Source organism: Thalassophryne amazonica, chromosome 22 (genome assembly GCF_902500255.1).
Source record: "Thalassophryne amazonica chromosome 22, fThaAma1.1, whole genome shotgun sequence".
NCBI classification, from domain to species: domain Eukaryota; kingdom Metazoa; phylum Chordata; class Actinopteri; order Batrachoidiformes; family Batrachoididae; genus Thalassophryne; species Thalassophryne amazonica.
Window position 1 is genome coordinate 34,532,443 of NC_047124.1, and position 13,316 is coordinate 34,545,758.

Here is a 13,316-nt window from a genome sequence, read left to right on the forward strand (position 1 = left end):
ATACAACAGCATGCTCTAATCTCTGTAATAAAATTTTATGGTCAACAGTATCAAAAGCAGCACTGAGGTCTAACAGAACAAGCACAGAGATGAGTCCACTGTCCGAGGCCATAAGAAGATCATTTGTAACCTTCACTAATGCTGTTTCTGTACTATGATAAATTCTAAAACCTGACTGAAACTCTTCAAATAGACCATTCCTCTGCAGATGATCAGTTAGCTGTTTTACAACTACCCTTTCAAGAATTTTTGAGAGAAAAGGAAGGTTGGAGATTGGTCTATAATTAGCTAAGATAGCTGGGTCAAGTGATGGCTTTTTAAGTAATGGTTTAATTACTGCCACCGTTAAAAGCCTGTGGTACATAGCCAACTAACAAAGATAGATTGATCATATTTAAGATCGAAGCATTAAATAATGGTAGGGCTTCCTTGAGCAGCCTGGTAGGAATGGGTCTAATAAACATGTTGATGGTTTGGATGAAGTAACTAATGAAAATAACTCAGACAGAACAATCGGAGAGAAAGAGTCTAACCAAATACCGGCATCACTGAAAGCAGCCAAAGATAACGATACGTCTTGGGATGGTTATGAGTAATTTTTTCTCTAATAGTTAAAATTTTATTAGCAAAGAAAGTCATGAAGTCATTACTAGTTAAAGTTAAAGGAATACTCAGCTCAATAGAGCTCTGACTCTTTGTCAAGGATTAGTAGTCTACTTTAGCTCCCAAATATGCATTGTTGCATTATTAATGTTTTTTTTATCACCAATAAAACGATATACAGTTTATCAATCTCCAATATGTGAATTACTTAAATAGCACGTGGTCTATGCACAGCATCTTAGCATATATTAATTAGCCTGTTGTTTCCGGCCCTATTTATCATTTCCCTCTTCACTCTGTCTTCTGTGAACTTTGCACACTTGGCAGCATCTTCCTCCAAAGCTTTTATTTTTCTTAATCGAGCTTTTTCAGCTCCACCTGGCTTTTTCTGTCCATCTTTTCACTCACAGGCCTCTCCTCCTATATTTGCTAGTAGCTCAAGTCCCATCTGGGTGCACAGGGTTTGATTGGACTGAACTAACTGTAATGAATGCATCAGGGTGTTAAATGTGTTATATGTCCCTACTTTAGGCTTTGGAAAAGATAACAGCTTTGCAAAAGAAGCAGTCTTAAGTTATTTTCTTGTGAATTTTTGTGATTGTAAAACATTTATAACACTTAATCAGCACATAATCAGCAACATTTCATCAGCACATAGGACTTTGTACTGAGGAGTTTCAGCTTAAAGTCCATTTAAGGTGCAGTTCAGCTCATGCAGACGTTTGTGTCACTTACAGTTCTCACTGTACGTGTGATAAAGAGGCTGTGGAGGTTTACCTCAGAGGTTCTTCTCACAAACTAAATATTTTTCTTCCACTTTTGTCCAAGAGTTTTCATCTCTTCTGTTGCCTGCTGATGATCAGGTCAGTATTTGACTTTTGGCTGATTTCACGAAGTTTTAAATGTTATTGTTTGTTTCCTGGAGGAATTCAGGTGAACCTGAATTAATCACAAGAACCTAAAATAAATTAATAATGGACTAGATTGTGTGAAATTAACATTCAGTGTATGTTTCAGTGTGGATCATTGTTAGATATATTAAACCAGGTATGTTGTGTAAAAGTGGGATTTTTCATCCTCCAATAATCAGTCAACTTCATCTCACAACTGAAACAGGAATAATTTCATGACAGTTATAAAATGCACAGAAACAGTCAGGATGCAGAGGAATCGTTATCACAGGTTTGGGACAATAACCCTCATAAACCTTTGATGAAGCAGTTAAACACTAAATGTTATCAGCACGTTGGACTTTGTACTGAGGAGCTTCAGCTTAAAGTCCATTTAAGGTGCGGTTCAGCTGATGCAGACGTTTGTGTCACTTACAGTTCTGTGAGTGTAAAGAGGCTGTGGAGGTTTACTTCAGAGGTTCTTCTGACAAACTCAATCTTGTTCTTCCACCTTTGTCTGTGTGTTTTCATCTCTTCTGTTGTCTGCTGATGATCAGGTCAGTATTTGACTTTTGTCTGATTTCATGAAGTTTTAAATGTTCTGTGTTTCCTGGAGGAATGGCCTCCATCTCTCCGTCATAGGAATGGGGTTGTTCTTATGGATCCTGGTGTGAGGGTGGAAAAGGTTCTGTTGGCTGTTGACCAGCAGATTGCACATGGTTATTTACTGGATGAATGAGACAGTGATGGAGGTTGTTCAGGAACACAGACACACACTGTCTGTCCAATCAAATCGCTCATCTGGTGTCCCTCTACTTGTTTCTGTCCAGCTTTTGCTGGTTACTCTGGAGGTTTACTTGCATCTTTAAAATGAAACTCTCAAACTCTGGATGTGTCCAAAGAGTGAAGCAGAGTGACTGTTTTTACAGCTGAGGTCACAGCAGATGTTTTTCACCTACAAACACCTATTTGATTATCCTTAGTCTCATCGACTGATCTGGACTGAAAATCTGAATTGTGCTCTGAAAGTGTAAAATGCAGATACTTCCTGTAAGACGTATGTCTGAGTGATTTACAACATTTTCAAAAGAATCTCCATTGATAAGAACTGAAAGCTGATTGGCTATTAGACTATAAGATAACTGCTTCCCGAGCTGATGGTGGTACCATTTACAGCTGAAACTTTATAATTGTCCAGGTCTCCCTTGCAAAAGAGATCTTGTATCAGTGGGACTAACCTGGTTAAATTAAATTCTGTGCTTGTTTTTGTTCTCGATCAATATCTCCATTTAGACATAATTGATATTTGTCAGAATTTGTCATGTTTGATGTTTGGTCATTTCCCTTTAATGTCTTTTATACCTTGTTAGCCTGGAAAAAGTGGTTGTTTTTGTCCAGTTCTGCTGTGTCTTCTGGGGTTACCTTCAGTTTTTGTAAACTTCACAGTTTGCTGTCCATGTAGATTGTCTCTTCGTCTGCATCCACAGAAATTGGGTCTTTCTTGCTTTGTCTGTGTTGCATTTTGTGATCATTGTGATGAATATTTGACCTCTTTAGCTTCTTTCCTTGTTTGAGTCATACAGTTTTATCATTTCTGTTCACAAATCTCACATTATAACCAGCTGATCAGTCCTGTTTTTTTGTGGCAGTGGGTGACATGTCTCCATGCTGCTCCACAGAAAGAGACTCCTGCTTGTCGGCTCCCACACCGCTCGTTCTCATCACAGCACTGGCAGAAGTCCAAGGTTTTGTCTCCAGTCCACTGATTACATTGGAATTCATCCTTGTGTGTTGTTCCAAACCAGCCAGTTGATTCTCCAGATAGATGATTCTCTTCTGCATTCTGCTGTTTCAGTGCCTTGACTTCAAATACTAAGTCCAGTGTTGGTTTGTGTTGTAGTCTGACTGCTAGAACCTCCTCTGTCAGGAAGTCAAGTGACATTTTGATTTCATTGATGTCCTCAGTGGTGGGGCTCATTACAAAATGCATGTTCAACTCCCCGTGACCTTTCATTGAAGAAACCAGTTGAAGATGAGTGGATGAGTGTGTGTAACTTAAGGTGACCAAACGTCCTGTTTTCCTAGAACATGTCCTGTCCTGGCTTTCCTGGAGTTTTGAAAGTGATGATGTCCTGGTTTTCTTTGTTTTTCATCTTTGAGTAAACTTCAAGTATCATTTGAGTATCTCATTGCTGGGCCGAGTATCCTGGTTTTTGGTAATCAAAATATGGTCATCCTAGTGTAACTCATCCGTCCACTTTCATCAAATATAGTTGATAGCAGGCAAGACCCAAGCTGTTGCTGGCACTGGCTCGGTATAGAGGCTAGCTACAAAGACTCAAACTGTTGGTGGTCATGGCTAGCTGTAGCTAGTTGTGGAGGTTCAAGCTGTTGGTCGTCGTGGCTAACTAGAACAGTTGATTTCACAACAGCAATGAAAAGCTACAGTTAAAATCACTTCATGTTGTGTTTTGACGGTTTTAAGCAAAAAAAAAAAAAAAAAAATTAAACAAATGCAGGTCTGTCACCAGATTTTTAATGACAAAATTATGACAAGACACACTTTAGGGCCCCTTCACATACAGCACGATTGAGTCAGGATGGGGCACGAAGGAGGAGTCAAATGGCACTTGTTGGAAATCGGAGAAGCACTCGAACACCTCATACAGCAGTCACAACATGCACTCTATATTCACGTGTCGCTCGTGCTGGAAACCCATTCGAACGGCGGGCATGATGAGGTCACACTGCAATCTGATCGTATTTGGAGCATTTGAACAGCATGTCGTACGCAGGTTGGACATATCCTGCTGTGGCAGAGCAGCTGTACAAAACAATCATCCATGTCAAACTGTGGCTGATTGACACCATCGACCCAACAGTCACACCAGTGGCTGAAAGTCATTGAATGCCGGATGAATGGTCATTCAATCCAGTCTCTGCTGGAGTCGGCTGGAGTCCAGGTGCCAGCCACAAATATCCAACACCACTCGTGGGGGACTTAAAGGCGGGGCGATTCACGCAGCCCACATGAAAATAAAGAGCAGGCAAACTACTTTCGAATTTGCTGTGCAAATAGCTGCACATTTTCTAAGTGCCGCACTAGTGTGTTGTTACCAAGCAACACAGATGGCGTGCGAGTGCATGGTGCCCCCCACCACCACAAGCCTATGAAGGTGCGGCTGAGGTTGTGAAGGCTCGGACGGTGGCTGAAGTGCAGTGTGATCACTGTCAGTGCGCATAGCTGGATGGCTGTCACGTCCATGATAGTTCAGCTGACAGCTGTGGAACACCACAGTATGTCCCAATCCCACACCTCAACAGAAATGTAAAGAAAAACCCAGACCTCCTGTGTGTCACAGCGCCAGCCGACTGGACAGCTATGTGATGTGATGTGTGATTGCTGATGTTCACAGCACAGGCGCGCCCACCGAGGCAATCAGACGATGCCAGCGCACGCGGGTGCACCAAAACCCTCAGATGATCACATGTGTGTTCACCAAGGTGAGCCATGTTACACTTGATCACTGTGTCACCGCTACTTCTTCACAACATGCCACCACCATGCACATGTATCTGTGGGCTCTTTTGACATAGTGAACAATTAAAAAATAGCTCACTGGCCCCCTGAAAAGCCTGAATTTTTGTTTTGTTTTTGATGTCGGGAAAAAAATTCAATACATGTAAAAGGTCAAATAAACAAATAATCTTACACCTGTCATAGCATTTTTTTTTTTTAGCTCTGACAAGCAGCGACGCGCAGAATTCCGCTCCTCTTTCCATGACAAAAACTCCTGTAACAGTGGAATGTGCTGTTCATTTCTAAACTGGACGCTGTCTTGATCCGGTATGTCGTCTGACTAGCACAGGAATTGTGAAAAGACGTGGACATCAGCACTTTTTCGGCACATTGAGACAGACGTGCAGAGGAGTGCCGCGCGTTGCGGTGGAGCCGCATGGCACACAGCAACGCTGTGATGAAGCCTCACAAGACATGTTGGGGCATGTTCAGCTCATGCTCAATTTCTCGGATAATCACACGACTGAAAAGCAACCGACAGCCGTCTGAAATCCACCTGAAAGCCGTCCTGTGAGACCAGCAAAGAGGTGGTTTTGTGCCACGTAATGAACAGCTCCGTGGCGCATCCCTCTGCTTTTCTTTCCATGAAAAAAACTCCTGTAACAGTGGAATGTGCCGAAAAAGTGCTGATGTCCACGCCTTCTGCCTTTTTGTGAAAGTCAGACGACATCCCGGATCAACAAAGCCTTCACGTTGGAAATGTGCCTATCTCGGCTTTCAGTGCTTACCAGTTGAGTGAGTATAAGAGAAATTGTGGAGAGCTGGACATGTCCCAACTTGTCCTTTAACACTCCAAAATGGAGGTGTTCCTTTGTCTCGCTTCATCAGCGAATCGGTCGTGACGCGCGAAGCCTACGCGCAGCTTTCCATGACAAAATCTCTTGTTAAAAGTGAAATTTGCCGGAAAATGGCTGATGTCCAGCTCTTGTGATAACCAGAGAAAGAGCACACGACGGTCTCGTATCCACAGAGCCATCCGTTTAAAAATGATCCAGTGGTTTGTGCCTCATCATCGCAGCTCGGAGTGCGGCGCGTCGAGCGTCCTTAAAGCAGTCCTTAAAGCAGTCCTTAAAGCTGTAGTTAAAGTCCTTATTCTCTGTGAAGTGTTATGTGTCGGACGCAGGCGGAGAACCGACCCAGCGTGTAACAGGACCCAGCATAAAATAAGCAGAGCACTGTTCAAAGGATAACAGATTTTAATTAACATGGTGAATAGTGTGATAAATAACCAAAAGTCAGCGGTCTGGTGAGGTGGAAAAACGGCGCGCTCCCAGCAGCGCAAATGGACCGGAGCCACAGCAGTTCAGACCCAAAGACCCCGCCGACACCCCCCAGGTGGCCGCGACAAACTGAGTCTGTGGAAGAAGAAACCGTGAGGTGAGTCCAACACTCTCCACACAGAGAGACAGCTCAAAGGTGCACACAATCAGCAAACACTTCCTGGCTTAAATATACAATCAGCTTCTCTCCCTGCAGGCATGGAACAACTCAGTTCAAATCTCCACTGCAGTAGAAGCTGATTAGACGATTAGCATAGCGTAACAGCTCAATATAACAAGGTGTGAGGGACACCAAATTTACTGTCTTTACTTCATGAAAGTCACAAAAACCAATTTACCTCGGGAAGTGTGCTGAAGAGCGTGAGACCTCACCCAATCCTCTTTCACAGACCATGGCGTCAAACCTGGAGTGGTCTCTGCATCCGTTATAGTGAGATTGTTCTCCCAACGTCAATCTCACACGTCTGGTCACAAAGTCGAGTCTCTGGCAATCACACACTGTGTATTCAAGGTTTAAATGCAGCATGCTCTGATCAAGACAGATGCACCACAGCTGTGAGTCCTGATGAACTGCACGTGATAACAAGGCTCAGGTGTTCAGGGTGAGGTCCTCAAACTCAGCCACACGTCAGCCACTCAGTCCTAAACGCATACCACCTGGTGGGAGAAACAGAAAACAAAAACAAAGCCAGCCAAACACCCCAGCCCACAACATGAAGCCCGTAAAATTTTCACTGAAAGCCAGATAAATTTTTCGAATGGTTTCCAGGTGCCAGCTTCTGAAAAAATTCTGATGGAAAAAAAGTCCTTTTCATTCTGCCATTTCCAGACAATGAAAATCCGATGAGGGGGTGGGACCACTCCTTCCCAAGGCGTGCTCACAGGCGAATGACGTCACCGACAGGCGTGGAAAAACTCACGCATGCGCACGAGGGTTCAAGCATGTCTGATGTAAAAACATATGAATGAAATCCATATAGTTATTGAAAAAATAAAAAGTACCGTTACTTTATCGACAGACCTCGTATATGTATATATATATATATATATATATATATATATATAAAACACATTGTCAGACATTTATGACGGCACCACTGTCAAGATAATCTAATGATTTTCACTCAAATTTCTTCAATTCAGTTAGTTCATTTGAGATTAAAATATAAACAGTTATAACTTGTTACACTCCTGTACTTGTCTGTGACTTTTTCTGTTTTAAATAAAAGATAAACAGACAAACATGATGTATAGTAAATGGACAGTCATTTATATAGCGCTTTTCCATCTGCATCAGACGCTCAAAGCGCTTATGTGGGTGATGTTTACGTTGGGTTGTTTTAATTTAAAATAAATACAATTTAATTTTTATACTGTAAAAAAAAAATCCAGTTGTTTTTACAAAAAAAAAAAAATCCTGTCAAAATTACAATGAATATGTAAATGGTTTGCACATATATATTTATGTAAACTTTACAGTTTAAACCTGCAATTATAAATCTTTTTCATGTTGAATTGGCATGGCCGTGCTGATAAACTTGTTTTTTTTTTGTTTTTTTGTTTTTTTTAAATTTACACATATATTAAGTCCCTTTGGCTGCTCCCTTGATTTCACTCACGGTCACCACAGGAGATGGGTCTACCTGTTGATTTGGCACAAGTTGACCAGATGCTCTTCCTGCTGCAACATCACATTGCATTGAAATGTGGCAGGGGTGGGGTTCAAACCGCAAACTTTTGTTACTGAAACCAAGTGCACTAAACACTTGGCCACCACCCCTGATATCTGTCTGTATCTTTTAGATTAATAAGCATGGTAGCTTTGTGGTTACTGCATGTTGCCTCACAGCAAGAAGGTCATGGGCTGGATTCACATGTGGCCTTTCTGTGTGGAGTTTGCATGTCCTCCCCATGTTTGTATGGGTTTCCTCCAGGTGCTCCGGTTTCCTCCCACATTTAACGACATGCACGTTAGGTGAACTGGAAACTTTATATGTGTTCAGGTCTCCCTTGCAAAAGAGATCTTGATCTCAATGGGACAAACCTGGTTAAATAAAGGTTAAATTAAAATTACACCCTACCATCAGGTGTTTTATCTTCATTTATACTTTAGCTCATACCCAATTATGACAGTAAATTTGAGGAAGTTAACAATCTGTGTAAAACTTTAATTTTAGTAGAATCTGAGAACATTTTAGGAGAACTGGTTCATCTGTGGTATTTTAATGCCAACATTGTTGGGACATAAAAAGGACTTAAATGGGGCTGTAATGGAAGACTTTCTTGAGATTGCAAACTTAGTAATTATGAACACAAGTGCGCCAACTCGATTAGACATTCATTCAGGAAAAGGATGAGGTCTGAATCTTGCATTTGCTTCCCCAAAGCTGGCACAGGTAGGGAGCTGGAAAGTGCTTGAGGACTCACTGGGAAGTGACCACTTTCCTGTCCTCAGCCGCTTCAGTAGGTCAGTGCCAGTGGATCTTGGGGAAAGAATTGCCAGGTTTAATTTTTCTCTGGCTAACTGGTCCGGATTCAGTGAGGGTACAACAGCAGGTATAGAAGGAATTGATAGTGATGGTTCAGTGGATGAGTTGTGTGATTTCCTAACAACAAAGATTATGAAGGTTGCATCTGAAACGATCCCCTACAGGAAAAATATTGGAAATTGTGTTATTGTTCCCTGATGGAATAAGGAGTGTTGTGCAGTGAGAAAAGAAAATGGCTTTTGCTAGTGTGTGTAAATACCCCACACAGGAAAATGTTGTTGAATTTAAGCGGTCTAGATCAATGACAAGGAAAATAATAAAAGCAGAAAAGAAAAAATGCTGGAGACAGTTTTGTAGCACGATTGGTGCAGACACCCCTGTTCAGCAGTTGTGGAGCAGGATCCACCGTATGTCTGGAAAGTATGTGACTCAGCCATGCCAGTTCTTAGTGACGGGCAAAAGGAAGCGGTTAATTATAAAGAGAAGGCAGACGTGTGTTAAGACCTTTCAGGATGTTCATAACTCAAGGTATCAAGGAGAAGACATGCTTAGACTGAGGGAGATGTTGCTGGTGGAGAACAGGTTTAAATTAGCAGCAGTGCCTGAGATGGATAGTCAGTATAATTTATATTTTTCTTATAATAGAGAGTTGGAAGATGCTATTCAATTCAAAGAATTGTTTCAGAAACTGTTAGAGACTGGCAGCTGGAAACCATTCAAAAAATTTATCTAGCACATGCAGCCCGCTCACTGACTGAGGATTTTGCAGACCGCTGGTGCTGATGGTCCAGGAAAGCCCCAAAAATCTAATAATAATAATAATAATAATAATAATAACAATAACAATAATTTCCTGTGAAAACAGAGCGTAAACACCCTAAATATGAAAATCTGCATGATGGTGCAGCTCTGTTGCTCCACGACTGCAGGAAAACCCAGTTTCTGAAGACATTGGTTATTATTTTTCACTTCTTCACAAAGCTCTGTATATATAGATAGATCGAACGAACTTGAGCAGCCCTGCTACTTTACTCCTTTTAATGTGGAGTTGTGACAGGAAAGGCATCCAGCATAAATCTTGTACCAAAATTCAACATGCAGGTCCACCTTTGACCTGCTGGTGGTGACGACCCTGAGTGAAAAACACGGGAGCAGCTGAAGGGACTTACTTGTTTATATATATATATATATATATATATATATATATATATATATATATATATATATATATATATATATATATATATTACTACTAGTTTGGTTGTACATGGGACATCAGACTTCAACAGGAATCAAATCAAAACAAAATAAACTGTAATAATTAAACAGTAAATTCCAGTAATAAAAAGTACACAACAGCAATGCAGAAAAATACCACATTTAAGAGCTGATGAGAAATAAATGGTGACTTTGGGTTTGACTGTTCAAGAGTCACATTTAACAGGTGTAACTTATACTCCAGTTTCACTGTTTATTTATAACTGATTAAATAGCAAGTGTAAAAAGTAGTTAGTACTCTAAGTACGTATTTTTTGGTGAAATGTCGCACCGGATAAGTCACAGGACCTCACAAAGTAGAAAGAAAACCATGACTTATACTCCAGGAAAATACAGTAGTTTTTGAGAAGAGAACTTTCAACTAAATTACTTTTTAACACTCAAAGTTTTAGTTGTAAATGAGTATTATTTCAGCAATGTAACAGTACTTGTACTTAAGTTTCCAGAACTCTTTCTACCTCTGCTCAGAGCTTTGTGTGTGTTCCAGACCACAGCAGGCCACAGCGCCCTCTGCTGGACCTGAACCTGAACCCAGCTTGGTGTCTCTGAAGAGTGACAGGTCAATGGGACGTCCCATTAATTTCAAAGGACAACGAGCGTCTGCTGGACAGAAGTGAGCTCTTACTGACACTAAAATCTGACTGTGTTCATGTTTTCAGCATTATTCATCCTCTGAATTTTAGCATAAATATGAGTTTTCTTTAATTATGTAACAAACACACACACACTTTTCATCACAAGATTTTTAACTAGACATCGGTCTAGCAGGGGAAAATATCGACTAGACATAGGCCAAAAATCCACTGGTCCGTAACCTCGGACCAGTGGATTTCTCTACACCTTCATGATATCAATAATTTATGTGCTTAATACCACTAATAGAAGTTTTATTTAAAACTGCAGTGTTGGTGTGTAGCCCAGCTTTTTTAATACTTCTGTTATAACTTTTCTTTGTCTTTACCCCAAATTGTTTTCACAATCCAACTGTTTGTTTGATAAGATTAAAAACCCCAAGACCCTTAATCATTTTCATATTTGTGTTCAGGCTGAAACGATTACTTGAGTAACTCAAATAATTTCATTACAAAAAATGTTCAAGTCTTAGAATTTGTCTGGAGGCTTTTTTGAATCACCAGAGTCCTTCAGTTCAAAGTGTCTCTGCTGTCACTCGCGGCCTGTTCAACTCCGATATCATTGTTCCACCCAAACTGTTATTATTAACACACAGTACATTCAGACTTGAGGTGACATGATGGTGGAGAGTCAAAAAACTATCCAAGGCAGAAACTGTCCAAAATGTGGTCCTAGAAAACACGACCCACTTTCCATACCTGGGCAGCCATGTGTCAAACACTGACATAGATGATGAGATCCAACACTGACTCAAGTGTGCAGGAACTGTCTTCCACTGGCTTTGCACCTGTTTTAAACATCCTTTGACATGATACAAACTCCTTGCCTACAAAGCTGTTGCCGTTGCAACACTTCTGTACAGATCTGAGACCTAGACCAGATACCAGCACCACCTGAAAATCTTTGAGATATTCCACCAACACTGCATAAGGAGTTTACTCTGCATTCAATGGGAAGACAACGGTACCAACATCAGTGTCCTGACTGAATCCAAGTGACAGAGCATTGAGTGTGTCATCATCAAGAGCCAGCTTCAGTGGGTGGGTCAGAATGTTAGGATGGATGAAAGACGACTTCCCAAGCAGATCTACTCTCAGCTTAAAGGGAAGTCTTGGCAAAAACAGTGATAAACAGCACAAAGGAAAAAAAAGGAAGGAAGAAGGACCAAGATTCAGATCAACAAAAGCTTCTGGCAGAGACCATGTACAGTGTCTGTCAGAAACAGTCTACATCAAGACTGGGCCTGTTCAGTCATCTCCATGTTCACCGTCCTGTCCAGCAGCTGATCAAAAGACACCAAGGGTCTGTCTGTCACCACACAGTAACCAGAAATATGATTTAATAAACCTCCAGTCTGCAGTTAGTCTGTTAGTTTGGTGGTTCAGACTAGAAGAGAGGGGTGTGTCCAGGCTTCTGTTGTCACACACAGAATCACCCACAATCCTCTCCTTTATTCATTAATGAGTTCATTGTGATGGAGACACAGTCAACACTGCAGCTGCTGCCAACACTGTGACACCCAGAAATGTGCTTCATATCAGCTGTTCAGGGTCTAAACAGAAAACCTGCAGTCTTTGTCCAACATATATACAGTCTGTGATTTCATCTCACACTGTTCAGTCAAATGTCTCTTGGACAGTGGATGGACAGTCTTCTCCAGAAGACATCAAGTGCTGCAAAGTCACAGCTTTGAAGGAACTTCACAGGACTCACAGAAATTTAGAGCATGACAGCGCTAGACATCAGGGGCAGGGGGGCTTCCATCCAAGTGCCAACCCCCACATCATCATGGAGAAGCTCCAGCATTTTGCCTTTTTTAAATACCAATGGAAGCCATTTGCTGCATCTGCAACTTTACATATCTGAAGATAACAAAATAAGACCTTGTCCACATGGAAACAGGTTCCATCTTTTTCTTTGTCATTTTCACAAAGTGTTCTTGTTGTGTGGGCCGCTGAAGAGGAGGTACTGCTGGCTTATCACCACCAGAGGGCACCCTGCCTGGAGTGCGGGCTCCAGGCACCAGAGGGCGCTGCCGCCTCACAGGAGCAGCCGGGGTGACAGCTGTCACTTTTCACCTATGACAGCTGTCACCAATCATCTGATCTGCATCAGTATATCAGCAGGACATCATCTCCACCTCTTTGCCGAGTTATCGCTCTACCGAGGAGGTAACGTACTCAGCCGTGGTGTTGTCTTTCAGACAGTAACTTTGTTGCTTTGTGTTTTGACAGTAGTTAGTGAGTACTTGCAGCTGGAGACTGTATTGGACTTTTTTTGGATAAGTACTCACACTCCTGCACTTACCAGTGTTTTCCTGACGAGAGGTGGAGGTGGTTTCCCACCATACGTGTTGCTGAGTGCAAACGCACCCACATCTAACTGTTTTTGTTCCTTGCTAGCAGTACCAGATCCGACAAGCGGAGGCAGTGGCCACCTGGGAGTTCGGGACTTGGCGGCTCCAGTATTCCCGGGGTTCAGTGGCGGAGGAAATCGTGTGGTTCCGGTTCTGCTTTGGACAGACGTCTCTTATCTTCGAGCCTGCCCACGTGACACATTTTGT

At 41.8% G+C, this 13,316-nt stretch overlaps 1 protein-coding gene across 4 annotated transcripts in view; it reads left to right on the forward strand.

Annotated features, from left to right (window-relative positions):
• The window catches only part of LOC117503794 (NACHT, LRR and PYD domains-containing protein 3-like), a 354,710-nt gene that overhangs the window by 280,950 nt on the left and 60,444 nt on the right, over positions 1–13,316 (forward strand). For 3 of the 4 annotated variants that reach the window (XM_034163046.1, XM_034163047.1, XM_034163048.1), the window contains one exon: positions 10,608–10,733. The exons of the other annotated variant lie outside the window; for it this stretch is intronic. In XM_034163046.1, coding sequence (XP_034018937.1) covers positions 10,608–10,733 — 126 coding nt within the window. The remainder of the gene's footprint in view (positions 1–10,607; positions 10,734–13,316) is intronic. 4 annotated transcript variants of the gene reach the window in all.